This window comes from Pholis gunnellus (genome assembly GCF_910591455.1).
Source record: "Pholis gunnellus genome assembly, chromosome: 8".
Taxonomy (NCBI): Eukaryota; Metazoa; Chordata; class Actinopteri; order Perciformes; family Pholidae; genus Pholis; species Pholis gunnellus.
In genome coordinates, this window is record NC_136534.1 from 10157038 (window position 1) to 10174335 (window position 17298).

Here is a 17298-nt window from a genome sequence, read left to right on the forward strand (position 1 = left end):
TAATACGGGATCGTATATGTTGCCTGTGTGGAGTCGTGATTTGAGACCACGTTGGTCTTTCAATAACCGCAGTCGTGTTTTTTTTTATAGATATAAGACGGGAACAGCTCAGGCATTTTTGATAAATCATATTGATGATGGGACTGCACATGCAGGCTAGTTGAAGGCCGGACTGCATACTGCAGATTGCAAATATTTGGCATTCAAATAGTTCATCCTATTGTCAATATATCTACCTAAGCCATAGGAACACACAATATTTGGTTATTTTTTTATTTATTTTGACAGTGATGTAGGGTTTATTTTCATAGTAGTTTATGCGGACAGCGCGTGCAGGACTAAAGCAGATGCTGCAGCAGCGCTTGATCCGCTACAGGCGGGGGAGAGAGAGAGAGAGAGAGAGTCAGAGATGGTGGGTGGGGGGGGGGGGGGGGGGTGTCATCTTTTTAGGGATCATTCAATCACACTTATCAACATATGCGTCAGTCTGGCACTGTATAGGAGATGACCCATTTCAATGTGAAAGTGGGGCACGAGGCTTCCACCCCCCCCCCCACACACACATTATAAGGACCACCAGGTTGGCTGGGGGACGTGCTCACGCCAAAAAATCTGCTGACACACGCGCTCTGCCGCCCGGTGCTCCCAGCCATTGTGCGCAATGAAGCCTATAGCCCATCTATCATGGCCTGGGGCCATAGGCTCCTATAGGCTTTAAACTGGCCTCCTGTTAGCCTGGGTTCGTTTCTCTTACAGCTTCATACTATTTAATGATCAATCATTTAAAAGTGTTATTATTATTGTTATGTTGCAGTTTAAAAAATAGCATGGCTAGGGTTCTTACCCGTTCACCTCAGTTGAAAGCTGAGATTTCAGAGGTCTCCATTCTCACGTCTGTCTCTTTCATTTCAGGTCATCGGCTGCAGACATGGAGATAGTCACACATTTAATTAATGACACCATAGAGTTCTACAAATGGACCCTAACCATTGCAGGTAACAGTCTTGTATTTTGGAGAAATGGTGTTTTACAAGTAACTGAATACTTAAGTTTACATCTACAGGTAGGTGGTTTTCCTGCAATGAGTCAGTAAATGGACGGTGCTCTGGTGGGAATTTGATAAAGGATGAGTCAAAGTTGCGCCACAGTAGAATAATGTGTGTATGTGCCTGGACATATATTGATATGAAATATACAGCAATATATTCTCAATGTGTCTTGTCTCGCTTTACTCCGTCATTCGTATCTTGTTTTTATAACTGAAGTGGAATCAGTACCCGCTAAATCGATGCATGGATATTATATCTTTCACCTCATAAGCGAATTATCACATCACATGCACCAATAAACTACATCAAATTGACCTCCAGACAGGTCACCTCTGGACAAAAAGGTGGCATCTGTACTCCTATTGCATTTGACCTGCACTCCTCTTCACCCACGCTGTAACAGCGTAATGTGAACATTAAGAGTAGTTATGCTATGAGAACATCTGTCCCACAGACAAGCGAGTGGCGAAATGGCCTCTGATGAACAACCCCCTGCCCACGCTGGCCATCAGCACCTCCTACCTGCTATTCCTCTGGCTGGGGCCCAAATACATGAAGAACAGAGAGCCCTTCCAGCTCCGCAAGACCCTCATTGTCTACAACTTCAGCATGGTCTTTCTCAACTTCTTCATCTTTAAAGAGGTTGGTAACTATTAACTAGAGTTTAGACCAACCTTATCACAGCGCATCCAGCTGTCTTCCTCTCACTGTGTCTCTCTGCCTTTGTTGTTAAATCAGTGATTCATTAAATATTATCTTGTTCCTTTAGCTGTTTATGGCAGCGCGGTCAGCGAGCTACAGCTACATCTGTCAACGGGTGGACTATTCAGAGGACCCCAATGAAGTCAGGGTGAGTGTTTTTTGAGGTGGAAATGGAACATTACCACAATGGACTGCACGGTACCTGCCCTATTGTGTCACTTGCTTTCTTATGGTGTGTGTGTGTTTGTGCTGTAATTAGTTTCCAGGAGTAACGAGACACCTCTGCTCTTTGACTGCGACGCAACATGTTACATGTTTCTTTAGCATTTGTACTCAAATGAAACACTTTCAGGGTTTTTTTTAGAAATATGACCAGCATCCGCTCATTTGGACCGTGCTCCTGTTATTAGAAAAAGTGCGAGCTGGAACGGGGCTCAGGGAAGGTGTTCAGTTTCACCTTCCTTCCTACCGCTCCGTGACGTAGATACACATCTGACACAGTCAATGGGTCTCAGGTGACCCTGAGTTTAAGATGTTGGATAGAATAGATCAGTAAAGAACTGAAACTATTCCCTCAAGGAAGTACAAGTATGTGTGGAATTATATTGAGTCTGTCTTCAACCCATTTCTCCCGTTCTGCCCGAGACAGGTGGCAGGAGCTCTGTGGTGGTATTTCATCTCTAAGGGCATCGAGTATCTGGACACGGTGTTTTTCATCCTGAGGAAAAAATTCAACCAGGTTACTTTCTTGCATGTCTACCACCACTGCACCATGTTCACTCTCTGGTGGATCGGCATCAAATGGGTGGCAGGAGGACAGTGTGAGTAGCTCATGCTACAGTGGAGTCCTACATTATGGCCTATGCCTACTTTTACCTATAATTGAATACATCTTTACCCCCTATTTCCTTTAGCTTTAGTTAAAATGAACATTTATTGTTGGACTCAAAGGTCTTGATCATGTTTTTGTTTTGGTCGTTTTGTAATAAGACAGAAGGAAGAGTTACATGTATGTGCCCTTTGCGTCACAATCACCAACAGCACAAAAATGATCTCGCAGACATAAATACATAATCCATCACAGTGGACAATTTGCCAAATCATTTTTTTGTTACGTAACCTTTGTGTGTTAATGTGGCTGGAAAATGAATCAATAATGTGAAGTATTCACAATTTCTCGCTATGTACACCAAATACCATTATTGTCCTTACATTTGAAATATAAGTACAATAAAGTGTTTAAAAATGTGTGCAGTAAAATTGTGTTCTAGCACCACAGTTAGCATGCCAAAACTAATATCAATGTTTGAATTTTCTTTTACTTGCAGCGTTCTTTGGGGCCCACATGAACGCAGCCATCCACGTCTTGATGTATCTGTATTATGGCCTGGCCTCCTGTGGACCTAAGATCCAAAAGTACCTGTGGTGGAAGAAGTACTTGACCATCGTCCAGATGGTAAGATGTCACCTCACTGTGCGGCTAATTTCAATAGAAATGTATTCCTTTTACATGTTTTGGAAGGTTGATCTCAAGTCACGTTTTACGCACTGAAATAATGATTCTCAGGTTTAAAGGTGTGAAACAATTACACGACAGTAACGCAAAAAATGTGATTGTCTTTCTTTGTGTCTCAGGTCCAGTTCCACGTCACCATCGGCCACACAGCCTTGTCCCTCTACGTGGACTGCGACTTCCCCCACTGGATGCACTACTCCCTCATCTGCTACGCCATCACCTTCATCGTCCTCTTCGGCAACTTCTACTACCAGACCTACCGCCGCCAACAGCCCAGACGTGACGCCTCGTCCTCCAAAGGGGGAAAGGCCCTCTCTAACGGGACCCTCAACGGGCTCAGCAAGGCCGCCAACGGAGCAGTGGTGGCGGGGAGCAAAGAGGAGAAGCCCCAGGAGAACTCTGGGAGGAGAAAGAGGAAAGGAAGAGCTAAACGAGATTAGAGGAGGAGGAGCCAGAGAGAGGCGGAGGTGAGGTAGGGCCTTGCTTTGGGTTCTGGGTTGATAGTGCTAAAACATGAAAGACTTAATTTCGGTAAGATTTAGATGGATGGATGTGTTAAGGTGTGATGTGTTTATTTAAGCCATGATCTGAGTTGTTGTAGATAAATTATGAGACAGGCTTGTGTTGAGAGAGGATCATTTTGTTAGTGAGAGGTGTTAAAGGTCATGCCCAAGGTGTCACACATAAACCTAAAATACAGTAGTGTGTGGTTCGGGATAGATCTTAGTATTCCTTCTCTTTATGGTGGCGCCACGGACTGTAGATCTGGTTCAAAAAGTGACTTTCAGCTACTTAAAACTGAGCCTGGAAAGGAAACCAAGACCATTTGGCATGCTGGGAAAGCTACATCAAATGTTCCTGAGCTGCTAAATGATATACCATTCATATTGTTACTGCTGTATCGAGACAGGAATACACATCACGCACACAAACATGTCAATTTCTATTTGAGCTCATCATTTTTTTGTCGTTGTTCACCTCTACAGATATAAAGCTGATGATGATGTACAGTATCATGTCATTTTGACCTCATCGTATTCACGTTTTTATTGATGTTACGTGAGAGAGACTTTAAGTTTACAGTTCTTGTTTACTGAATAGACACCTCGGCAGTCCTCCACCTATTTGTGAACACACACTTGTCTTATTTCTTCTTATTTATTTCAAGTTGTGGACTCAGCTGCCAGTCACTTTTGAGCTGTCACCCATTACTGCACAGTTACATTCTAAACAAGGAAAACAAATCAATATCCAGAGGTGAGATGTACATAGAAATAGAAATGATAGATTTCTAATCCTTTGAGACTTGGATGGGATTGTTCCAGCACTGGTTTATGATGGAATAATCATCAACTGTATCTCATAGAAGGTGACAACTTAGATTTTCTATTTCTGTATATAACCATAGCAGGTTTTATATATCCCTACTTGTATGTAATGCTTTGAAATGTAATGAATATCATCCAGAGAAATGGTGGATCTGATGATTATATCAATGTTCCCCCGTCTTGACAGAAAAGCTGGTGGAGTTTTGTCTTTGCAGATGTTTACCTGTCTTTTTCTATTATATCTGACGTCGTTGTTTGTCTTAACATGCTGGTGAAAATGTTGTGTGCCGAACAAAGAAGTGGTGGCAGAGAATTCAGAAGTAACAGCCAGTTTTCATCAAGTTAACTGAGCCTACCTTGAGTACCATTTCTTCCCATATTCAATCAAATATCTTTTTGTGTCTATGTTTTCAGACGTAATGTCTGTCCTGATCTGGCTTGAATGATTTATCAGGGGGAAATTTGGAATCAAAAGTATAAAAAGGTATGATTTATATACAAAAGGAGCTGGTGAACCTCTATAGTGACTTTGTATGTTATACCACTATGAAGAATAACTTGCTCTGCCTGTAGTATATAGAGTATAAATCAGTGGTTGGCTGTATGTCAGCAAATCCAGCTTCATGTCATCCATTTATCAATGCATTTTGATGTTATTTATTGTTTTTTTATTTATTTATTTTTGTGTAAATACCAATGTTCATGTTACTGAGAGTGCTTGTCTGTGTATTTGTGTTCTTTTTTTGTGTTGTACATATTACATTGTGATATTTTGTACACTGCGCATTTGGGAACGTTCCCAGCTTGTCAGCTCGGACATTTATATGTCCACACTGCTTCCGTGTTTTTTTAGTTGTTTTTTTTAAAAGTATCATAACTTTGAACTCTCTTCAAATTCAATTAAACTGAATGCCTGTACAACATGCTGGTTTCCTCTTGCCACTTCATTTAAATGTCTACTTTACAATGCAGTAAATGTCATGGGTAGTTAATAATCATTTACATTGTTTTGCATTCTCTGTGGATCAAGACTGTGTTTTTAAATAGGTAAGGTGAAAAGACAATAATGGTAACATTTGTGCAGATCGGGTTTCCAACACTAGAGGGCACCACCGTTACATTACAGTAAATCAGCATCACAGCTACTTTACAGTATGCTCACAATGTTCCCCACCTTTTTAACCATCCACTGTAATTATGTAACTTATAATTACTTCATTATGTTTCATGAAGTGAGGAGAGCAACACAATCACTCAAAAGTTTGAATGGACATATGTGAACTTCAATTCCTGGTTGTCAGTTTGGTATTGACTTGGTGCATCAAAACATGTTACACTCAGGCAGCCCCGTGTAATAGGGATGGCACTCACACACATCTTGTAAAAACCCAGTGCTAGAAAGTAACTAAGTATATTTACTTTAGTACTGAACTGGAGTATTCACATTCTGCTACTTCATACTACTTCTCCACCACATTTGAGATACCTTAGCTCATTGAACTAGCTACTAAATCTGTAGCTTTTGAAGAAATAAATGTGACTAACATACATGAAACACTACTTGCAGCATCAGCGACAATAATAATTAAATAGCATACAATATTTTAACACTCCAAAAAGGGTCCTTCAGCCTAATTAGCACTTTTTTCGATTGATACATTAAGTACATTTAGGTAAGAATACTGCAGGAAATATTCTTGTAATGGAGTAGTTTCACATTGTGGTATTGCTACGTTTACTTCAGCACATACTTATTCCACAGTTGTTGAAGCCTAACCACCAAATCAGAAATGCTTGTACAACATATGTGTCGTGTTGCAGCTTCACTTTTTGCCATGAATGTCTGTTTGCCAGTTTTCCATATTCAATAATCCATATTTATGGCGAATAAGCATCAAAATCTGCAGCGGTATAGAAGTGTGCTTCCAATATAGGGTGGGGTCATGTCTGTCACGTCATGAGTCATAATATGATGCTCGTCTCACACGCGTGATAATAAAGATAATAACAGTGATAATGGTAAATCTCTGGAAACCATGTTCGGTAGCCAAAAACAGAGAAACCTCTTAAAATTCAATTTACACCACTGCTCATCCCATCCCGGAATTCCCCTCCCATTTTGACGATTTCAGACAAAGGTATCCATGGTAACTGTACACAGCAGCTGCCTGACCCCCCCCCCCCCCCCCCCCCCTGCTTCTTCTTGAATCAGCTGTGGTCTATGTGGGAAACAGCACCAGCGCAATAAACTATTAAACGGTGTTTCAGTGCTTGTGTGTGTGTGGGTGTGTATGTGTGTGTGTGTGTGTGTGTGGGGGGGAGGTTTTATTTGTGTGAGTGTGCAACAACCCCCCTCGCAGAGTTTGTGAGTGGGAGGCCTCCACTAGCAGAGGGGTATTACATGGATGATGTTGGTGTTATTCCCCAACGCAGAGCCATAATTTCACAACTCTGTAACAGAAAACTGTAACCTCCTCAGCAACATTTCCCTTGGATGGTGGCCCCATATCCCTCCAACTGTTTCAGCCCTTTCCCAGAGTCCCTCTCTGCCATTATGTCTCTGTGAATGAGGTTTCTAAAGGAGAAGTGATTTACAAATGCTGAATTTTCATTGGCACTGAAATGCCATTGCAGCGCTTTTAGAAAATAAGCCATCACACATATTTCATAACAAACTTAATGGCAGATTTGGCCTGCATAGCATCGCTAGCCGTAGCGTAAGTATGCCAGTTCATGTGTTATGAGTTAACCACATTAATGTTTTCAATCTCATATCAGTCAATCTAATGTGTTTATTCAAATGGTGGTCTTGCATAAAACAAAAATGATCTCACTCTTTTCTATGTCTCCACACAGCACATGAAATAGAGCATAAGTGCTAAATCTAAATATGTGAATATGTGCTCGTGTCCACTACTGAGAGGATTCAAATGGCCACATCAACATTTATATATGTCTGTATCTGTGCAGACGTGTCTCCCCTTCAGTGAAATCACATGTGGATTTCACAGCAAAGTAACATTTTCCCTGCCTGTCAGAAGCTCAGCTGATATCTGGAGACAGGCCTGTTTTTTATCTTGCATGGGGAAAAACGTATCGCACCAATACGGCACAAGCTTCACAAAGCCCTCCACTACTAACCTGCCAGAACAAGGGCTTAAAGACTTATGATTTTTCATTACCATTCCCATGGCATGTCATTATTCTAAGAATGATTATTAATGAATAATGAAGCAATGAAAATGTCTGTGTATGACTTCTCTTACGTGAGTATTTGCCGCCTTGATGCTTTTTCTTTTGCCGAAAAATAAAGTGGTTTACGTTGCATTTCAAGGCACACTTATATGTCTCATGTTTAACAATAGAGACATAATAGGCTCACGTACCAAACTTCATGTGGAAAGGATTAGTTGATGCAAAATGCTTATGTGTTTTATTTAGAATAATACTAGACATTGCAGTTTAAAAAACAGGAAACCCAGCACGGACACTACAAGATGACACTGCAGATTATTCCTGACTGCGACACAGCTGGGATCCCCGTCTACACATGGTGTTACAGTGATGATCCCGGGTAAGGGTGTTTGTGAATAATAGAGAAAGTGAGAATGAGAGAGAGACTTGGGAGTGTGAAATGAATGATGCTGATATTTGTAGATGTTCATTACTTCCTCTCTCTCTCTCTCTCACACACACACACACACAGCTAACAGGCTCTCACCGGTGAATGCTGTGGGACGAAGGACTGGGAAGTGAAAGATTTACTACTCAAGCTAGACACACAGCAAAACATTTCTTTTGTGAAACAGTGGCAAGAATTGTTGTTGAGTGAGCTGTCTGTTTATTACTGTAGAAAATATCCATCTTAACAAGTTATTCAGTCACATATCAAGTCTTTTCCTGTGACGGGATGAGTGCAACATTGATATCAAGTGTTTTGAAAAAAAAAGACAAGATAAGGTGATTCAATCCAGTATCCAAATGGATTCATACTTGAATATACATGTTGTAATTTCAATCGTCAGATTAAATGTAATAAATTCAAACTACGATGATGGAATTAAAGAAACTGATGTCTTCTCTGCGCATTTATTGACCATTTCCGAGCCAAACATTACCTTCTTTTTTTTTTTTTTTACACCAGACAAAGAATCTCTCCAAAGGTCTGCCATGTGGGAGCCTCCATGATGCAGACATCTGTCACTTTAATGCACGCAAATGATTGAATAGTCCTGGGGCAGAAGGAGAGGATTGGTGGGGGAAGTGGTGCATGTGTGTCACTGTGAAAGGGAGTGCAAGACCCCAAACATCTGTTATCCCATTCGGAGAAGATGGATTATAATTCCTCGCCAAAACTGGCTGATTGGCCTTGCAACATTTTTTCTGGCAATTAAGTTGTGATTACAACAGAGAGCAGTCTTAATTCAGAATGGATCAAGATATAGTGTTGTAAAAGCCTGCAGTGACAGAAGCAAATGGATAGCACAGGACGTTTGTGTGTGTGTGTGGGGGACTAAGAGCTGTGGTTACTGAAGCCTCGACAGAAGCTAAAATCCATGCCATAACACTTTCAGAGCAGAGGAAATCCTAGCTTTCAATTCACGTCAATCCCTGACGCTGCCTGAAAATTTAGGCCTATACGTGTTATTATACTCACACAGGGATGATCCATGCAACACCAGTCTGCCTCCTTTGCAGTGTATTGTTAAACGACCAGGAGCCATTTCAGATGGGTGTGTTTGCTTTATCTGGTAGGCACTGAGCCAAGAGTTCAAACTGGCCCGCTGCGGTATAATTCAATCAAAGTGAAGATGCCTCGAGTGTATGAGGAACCCATGAGAGTTGGGACTGTTTCCAAAAAGGATAAATGCTCCTCAGTAGCCATTTCCACTGGAAAACCTCTCACATGAACCTGTTTTCTAACCAAATCCACTCTAATTTCACATTTCCGTTTCCTCACAAACACAGATTCAAACACATTCTGGGAGAAATGAATGGCAGGCAGAACTCAAAATACATTTCTCAAAAAAAAAGAAAAGCTATAGGCCCTATCCCCCCAATCCAAACACTGAAGAGTTTGACAAATAATTCCTGGGCATTCACGCTTCAGTTTACTTTTTTTGAGAAACAAAGATGAGAGATGAAAGAGGGCAGCAGCCAAGAAACAATAACAGCATAGAAACATGATGACCAAAACTGCAAGAGGCAGGCAACTGTACTTCCTGAATGAGTTGATGATCTTAAATTCTTGATGCATATACAGGACTGTCTCAGAAAATTAGAATATTGTGATAAAGTTCTTTATTTTGTGTAATGCAATTAAAAAAAAAAAAATGTCATGCATTCTGGATTCATTACAAATCAACTGAAATATTGCAAGCCTTTTATTCTTTTAATATTGCTGATTATGGCTTACAGCTTAAGAAAACTCAAATATCCTATCTCTAAATATTAGAATATCATGAAAAAGTATACTAGTAGGGTATTCAACTAATCACTTGAATCGTCTAATTAACTCGAAACACCTGCAAGGGTTTCCTGAGCCTTGAAAAACACAACGCTTGGTTCAGTAAACTAAATCACACGTATGGGGATTATCACAATATTCTAATTTTCTGAGACAGTCCTGTATATATGCTGTATTTCAAAGACAGCTGTTGGATATTGCCACAGAGGGCGATGCTGTGCCTTTGGAAAATAAAACATATTCTACAACTTTGGAAAAGTCACAGTCTCCCTAGTGGTCAATTTAAATCCGTACACTTAAAGTAAATTCAAATGACTGAATGCAAGGTGAATGTAGTTCCAGGTGGCCCCATCAAATCTCTTTTTGGGAGAGACAGAGACAGAGAGAGAGAGAGAGAGAGAGAGAGAGAGAGAGAGAGAGAGAGAGAGAGAGAGAGAGAGAGAGAGAGAGAGAGAGAGAGAGTATAATGTCTTCTTCCAATGAGAGCAGCCTGCTGCGTGCAGCTCTATTTCCGTGCCGCCCCGGTCCTCCCAGCGATGATGTAATGTCATGAATATTGAAACAGGTTGCTTGGTGGTCGGGAGGCGCTCGAGTCAGCATCCCTTCTGCCTCCCCATCACCACTATACCCTTCAGCACCCGACAAAACACCCGGAAAAAGGTAAGAAATTCACCTGCTTCATGATTTCCAGTTGATAATCTTATTTCTTTGAGCATACATGTTTGTTTTAGATGAATGTGACAACAGTAATGTGTATGAAGGGCAAATGTCTGAACGTGGTCCACGTTATGTTCTATACTGTCAGGCCTCCTTGATTTACTGTTGCTGCTCCCAGTTTGTGGGTAGAAGACACGGAAACGGAGCTAGACGATTTCTTCATTGTTTCGACTTATTTATTATGATGTATTGGATCAACGCTGAGTGAGAGATTGTGTAGCAGGTAGCCGATTTGTTGGTGCTTTTAAAACCAAAGAAAAAAAAGAAAAAAAGCATTAACTGTGATAACTGTGAAACATGTCAAAGAAACGCTGTGTCCGGTGCTTCTGGTACTTTTATAGCTCACATTCCATTTGAGTAATGAGTCATCGGGCATGTTGGATATGAGGAGAAGGATGATGGCTGACGGGAAACGGCAGAAGTCCTGGAAGCCTGGATGTGGCTCATCTAATATAAAGTAGCAGTCCTTTGTGTCCTTTGTGTCGATTGAGGATCAGATCAGAGGCCACTCAAAACCTTAATTCTGTCAACTGAACAGGCAGCGCGGATTAAAATTGTCTGGCTGCTGCTCCAGGTTTAATAGCTAATGACATTGCCTTCTCTTTGCTCTCTCTCTCTCTCTCTCTCTCTCTCACGCCCATTGCCCTTTAGGCAGCACACGTGACGCAAATTACTTTCTAATTGCCCGAGCTGCAGCTGATCTCCCACTCGTCTCATCAAACAGGGGCTGAACGGCCGGCTGCATAATCACTGGTGGTCACGTAGCCTATCCCGTGTAGGGGCGCTGTCCGATTAGACCTGCTTATGTTTTAAAAAAAAACCTACAAGGATGCGTTCTGGAATGCCTGTTTTTAATATTTTATTTAACATTTAGCTTTTTAAGTCTAGTCCAAGTACCAAACTCGCACTATTCAGTCGACCTGTAGAGGATAACCTTTTCTTATTGGGTGCTGTTTAGCCGTAATCCTATTCACCTTTTGTAGCCTTTGGGTCTGAAAAGTCTATTGTTTTTTTTCCAGCTGCGGGGATACTGGTGAAGGGGATGGATGTTGTCGAGGGTGAGCTGAGCCTTTGACACCACGATGAACTCATCCTCTGCCGACTCCCCGCGGCAGCCAGACAATAGCAGCCGGAAGCAGCCGCGGTCCTCGTCTCCGGCTGGGCTCAAAGACGGTGGATCTAAAGCTACGCAGAAGGGCAGCAACTCGTCAAAGCCCATCACGTCAAAGCAAGGAGCAGGAGGAGGAGGAGGAGGGAGAAACAGCCGAGGTCATTCTCCCGTCTCCACAGGCAGGGAGCGGCAGGCCACAGGCGCTCCTGCCGTCAAAGGCGCGGCTGCTGTCCAGGCTGCCGGTGCTGAAAGCCCGACGCTGAGCAGGACCGCGGCGGCGGCGGACAGAGGCGGCATCCACACACCGGAAGACACCCCCCGCCTTGTCGCCGATGCCTCCTCGCCCTCCAGAGCAGATCCGAACCGCGTCGTCTCCGATCAGCCTTGCGCATCCAAATCCCCCAAACTGAGGAGCAAAACTTCGAGAGGTGGGGAGGCCGCAGCGGCGGCGGCGGCGACGACGACGAGCGGCAACAAGAAGAGCTCCAAAAGCACGATAGGCTGCGGGCCCGGTTTCTGGAAGGAGGGATGCTTGCAGTCCGAGCTCATACAGTTCCATTTGAATAAGAGCCTGGGGAAGAAAGGGACAAAGATGCAGACGAAATCAGCGACACCGCCGGCCTCGGAGCCGGAGCTGTCCCCCGAGCCAGAGTGTCCACAACCGGCTCCACAGCCAGACCAGATGCTACAAGAAGATATTGAGAAGCTGGAGGATGAAAACGACGATCTTAAGGTAAATTGCTAATACATTACCAGCCTGACAATTTATATTTGTTTAGAAGTCGTCATTTTTAGCGTGCGCAATTGTTGCACCTGTTGAAGGATTTGCTTGCAGGCTGAATAGCGACTAGGCTACTGTACGTAGCTGCATGCTTAGTCTTTCTTTACAAATATATTTTTAAAAGGGCCAATTCTATTTTATTTTGGGGGGGGGGAGCAAGTTAGATTTATTTATTTTGAGACAAATTTACCATTTCTCCGTGTTTTGCAAGACTGAAATCGAGGAGATGCGGGCAGAGATGGATGAGATGCGGGACACCTTTTATGAGGAAGATGCCTGCCAGCTGCAGGACATGCGCAGAGAGCTAGAGAGAGCCAACAAGAACTGCAGGATCCTTCAGTACAGACTGAAGAAGGCCGAGAGGAAAAGGCTCCGCTTCGCAGAAAGTGGCGAGGTGGATGGAGAGCTGCTCAGAAGTCTGGAGCAAGACCTCAAAGTGAGTATGGCGGGTTAAGCATCATTCTGTGAGCACATTCTATCATACGGACCACGAGCAACAGCAACTTCTTTCTTTCCTTGTGTCTCTGTGTCATCTGTCTGGGTCCCTCTCTCAGGTGGCGAAGGATGTGTCCGTGCGCTTGCACCACGAGCTGGAGAATGTGGAGGAGAAGAGGACAAAGACAGAGGACGAGAATGAGAAGCTGAGGCAGCAGCTGATACAGGTGGAGGTCACCAAGCAGGTCCTCCATAATGAACTGGAGAAAACCAAAGAGGTGAAGGGCTGATGGGAGAGTGTTGTGTGTGTGTGTGTGGTTTTTCTACCTTCTGTTTTTGTGTGCTTATAAATCTGTAATGCAAATTCTACCCTGCTGTATGAAAGGTCAGGTTGACGATAGATAAACTGTTTTAATGGCAGTAATGGTGCATTCCAGATGTATGTCCTATTTCCTTTTTAAGATTAGTGCGATACACATTCATACAAACATGACACAATGAATAACAAGTTCTTTTTGGGGGTCTTTTTTACTTCCAGCCTGTAAAATCACACTGTGATTTCAATTTGAATATTTCACGACGAATGTTCTCGAGGGCGGCTTTAAACAGTCCTGTTTTTCCAGTACTGAGCCTTCACTGCTCCAAAAGAGTTGGATGATATCACTGCCTTCAGTAAGAAAACAGAGAGCTGCTGCTGCTGCTGATGATGATGTAACCACTGTTTCCCTGCAGCTCTCACTGAAAAGAAAAGGAAGTAAGGATGGACAGAAAGCAGAGAGAAAGACACCGCAGACCCCCATCGAGGTGAGTCAGCATTTACAATATTAGATCATAAAGTCCTGAACTTCAGTGGAGGTGTTTTAATACTGAGGTTGTTTTGCAATGCAATTTTCAAATTAAAACAAATATGCACAACTAGGCATCAGACTCCTCATTTGTAGTGAGTGAAAGTAGCATGAGGAGAAACATGACTTCCACAACATTACGATATGAGGCGATGAAAGTGATCCCAGGAATATTGATTTTTTTTTTTAACGCACGCTCCCAAACTAATTAGAACGTACAAGAGACGTAGCTACATAGCTAACTAGTGTATTTTCTTCTACATACCTCTCTTCTCTCTCCGCAGGAGGAAAATGAGGATCTGAAATGCCAGCTGGCCTTTATCAAGGAGGAAGCCATCTTGATGAGGAAAAAAATGGCAAAGATTGACAAAGAGAAGGATCGACTGGATCAGGAGGTGCAGAAGTACCGCTCCTTCTACGGAGACGTGGACAGCCCTCTGCCTAAAGGGGAGGCTGGAGGGCCACCCACCACCCGCGAATCGGAGCTGAAACTCCGCTTGCGCCTGGTGGAGGAGGAGGCGAACATCCTGGGGAGGAAGATTGTGGAGCTGGAGGTGGAGAACAGGGGGCTGAAGGCTGAACTGGATAACATGAGGGAGGACAGGTACTTTGCTTTCATTCATCAGTTTTTGATTATTGAAACAGAAGGAAAGACTGGATGAAATGTAGTGATAGCTGTAATGGAAAGGAAAAGCACAATATACCCATATTGGGGAGAATTCAGTTAATCCGTAATTTCGGACAATGAAAATATAGTTCATGGTTTAACCAGACAGTATAGTGAAACGTTTGTTGAAAATTAAATGTCACATTTGTCAATGCGCCTTTCCTCTCCTAGTCTGGTGGCAGCAGGAGTGGACAGCTCTGGTATTGGAGGTCAACAGTGCAGAGAGCAGGGCGAGGCCCTGTCAGAGCTGAGGCAGCAGCTTCAGCTGGTGGAGGACGAGGCAGAGCTTCTCCGCAGGAACTTAGCAGATGTGGAAGAAGAGAACAAAAAGGTAGATGGTTTAGTCTGTGCTCCAAAAAGGGCCAATTTACTCAACAGGTCCACTGTATTGTTACTGTAAGATCCAAAGACACAACTATTTATAGCGTGACAATATAGTAACTAGTTCATAACTTGTATGGAAATGCTCCCCTGTAACTTCTCTGCCTGGGACTGCTGTCAATTTAGTTCACTCTCTATTTGAAGCCTTGTTAAGCATCGTGAACTCTTAAATATTTCTATCAAAATGGCAACAGACCTTAATAATATAAAATAAACGTTTTCTGATATTACTTGGCAACTTACTGCTGTTTTGATTTCAGCAATGAAAGATGTAAAGTGTCTCCGATTTCCTTGTGTATGTGGCGCTATTATTGGTATCATCTTCAATGACTCCGGGCCTTTCATTAAAGTAATACTTGCAGCACTGAATACGCATGGGAATAACATTCAGTTTCATCTTTAGGTGACGAATGAACTCAATAAACTGAAATACAAGGCAGGATCCCATGAAGCTGGATCGAGACATGGAGGTTTGTTTGTATTTCATCTATTCCGTGATTCTTGATGAATCTGTATCTGATGAAAAATGTGTGTTCACAAGGCCTCCATGGAGCTGCACGCTTTAAGTCTCATTTGCAGAGGTGCTCCACTTTTCATTGTTGCCTTGTTTCACCCCCAGGAGGAGCCGACTCCGCTAAACTGGAGGCCGTCCAGGAGGAGCTGAAAGCCGCACGTCTGCAGATAAATGAACTGAGCGGCAAAGTCATGCAGCTCCAGTACGAGAACCGCGTGCTGCTCTCCAACATGCAGCGCTACGACCTGGCATCCCACCTGGGCATCCGCAGCAGCCCCCGAGACAGTGACGCGGACAGCGACGGGGGCCGGGACGACGACACGCCCTCGGCCGCGGCGGCCTCGCCCCGCCTCCTCCCTCCCCCGCGCAAGCGCGAGGGCCCTATTGGAGGGGAGAGTGACCCGGACGAGGTGAGGAACATCCGCTGCCTCACCCCGACACGTTCCCTTTACTCACCTGTAGAGAGTCGTTTTTTAGCCAGAAGCCTGAAGGACCGGCAGCAGATGATAGACATCCGCATCGAGGCGGAGAGGCTGGGTCGGACCATCGATAGGCTCATCACTGACACCAGCACTATCATCGCCGAGGCCCGAGTGTACGCCAACAACGGGGAGCTCTTTGCCAGGCTGGATGAGGATGAGGAAGGTGGCAGGTAATAAACACAAAGTGGTTTGGCTCCACGCAGTATTTCCCACTCACCCTTTGTTTAACTACAGAATTCCAAGCGACATTTCAAGTCCAAACACACTCTTGTGCTCCGCAGGATCAGAGAGCATGAGCTGCTGTATCGGATCACCGCCCAGATGAAGGCCTTCAGGAAGGAGTTGCAGAGCTTCATAGACCGGCTGGATGTCCCCAAGCAGGAGGATAAACAGGCAGAGGAGCCACTGTCTGTAAGTTGATGCAAACACATACAATGATTGACTTTAATGACTGCAGTTTATGTGTTCTCTAATATGCTCGTTGTTTCTTACGTGTCAATCTGCCTCTGCCCCCCAACCTTTTCATTTAACCATCACACATCCAGATGTTTCAGCCCATTATTTTGCTGATCCTCATTCTTGTTCTGTTTTCCTCACTCTCTTATGCCACCATTTGTAAATTGGTATTCCTTTTCACCCTGTTTTTTGTTCTGTAAAGCACACCCTCGATATCATATTGTGTACATTTTCATTATTTCTTTTTTACTTATTCATTTATTTCAATTCTGTTATTTTGAACACGTCACACAAGGCCACTCAAGGTACAGGACATTATCATTTTCCATGTGCGATCCAAGCCACTCATCTACTCGGATGCTTTCAACATTTATTGGAGACCAAACACCGTGGAGCGACAGTGTACCGTTAGGTGAGTATGTCCTTAAACTTTGAAACTCTTAAAAAATTTTTTTCTGACAATCTCAGTTTTGTACTCACACAGTTGTCTTCACTCTGCCTAAGTAGACATTTATCCGGACTGTGTGGGCGTGTACCGACTATGCTTGATTGACAACTGTCTTACTTAGTTGACACTATTTTAAGTCTTATTAATACAAGCGGGGACATTATTAATTAATTCATCACATAGCTCTGTCCAATTTCAACCTGAGTAAAGGTCTTATCAGCCACAATAACTGAAAACACCTGTGTGGGTGTGCAGGGCCTTATATTAGATTTTAAACGTTATGTTGTGGTGAAACATGACTTTTTCCATTTTATCTAGTGTCTTTTTTTATTTTGTATGGCTCTGTTAAACCAAAGGGTCATCCTATTTATTTTACACAACCTATACTTGAATCGTTAC

At 43.2% G+C, this 17298-nt stretch overlaps 2 protein-coding genes across 2 annotated transcripts; both read left to right on the plus strand.

The window, feature by feature from the left end:
* Window positions 1-928: 928 nt before the first annotated feature.
* On the plus strand, window positions 929-3707 carry elovl4a (ELOVL fatty acid elongase 4a; the record flags this gene model as incomplete). Its single annotated transcript, XM_079165353.1, has 6 exons — window positions 929-995; window positions 1504-1691; window positions 1819-1899; window positions 2401-2572; window positions 3080-3207; window positions 3387-3707. The coding sequence occupies 6 exons, from the start codon at window positions 929-931 to the stop codon at window positions 3705-3707; spliced, it is 957 nt and encodes a 318-aa protein (XP_079021479.1).
* An 8154-nt stretch (window positions 3708-11861) lies between these two features.
* mtcl3 (MTCL family member 3) lies at window positions 11862-16651 on the plus strand (the record flags this gene model as incomplete). The annotated part of the gene is made up of 10 exons (XM_079164756.1): window positions 11862-12623; window positions 12883-13107; window positions 13226-13384; window positions 13839-13910; window positions 14236-14555; window positions 14790-14949; window positions 15403-15493; window positions 15619-16165; window positions 16277-16406; window positions 16541-16651. The coding sequence occupies 10 exons, from the start codon at window positions 11862-11864 to the stop codon at window positions 16649-16651; spliced, it is 2577 nt and encodes an 858-aa protein (XP_079020882.1).
* Between the last annotated feature and the right edge of the window lie 647 nt (window positions 16652-17298).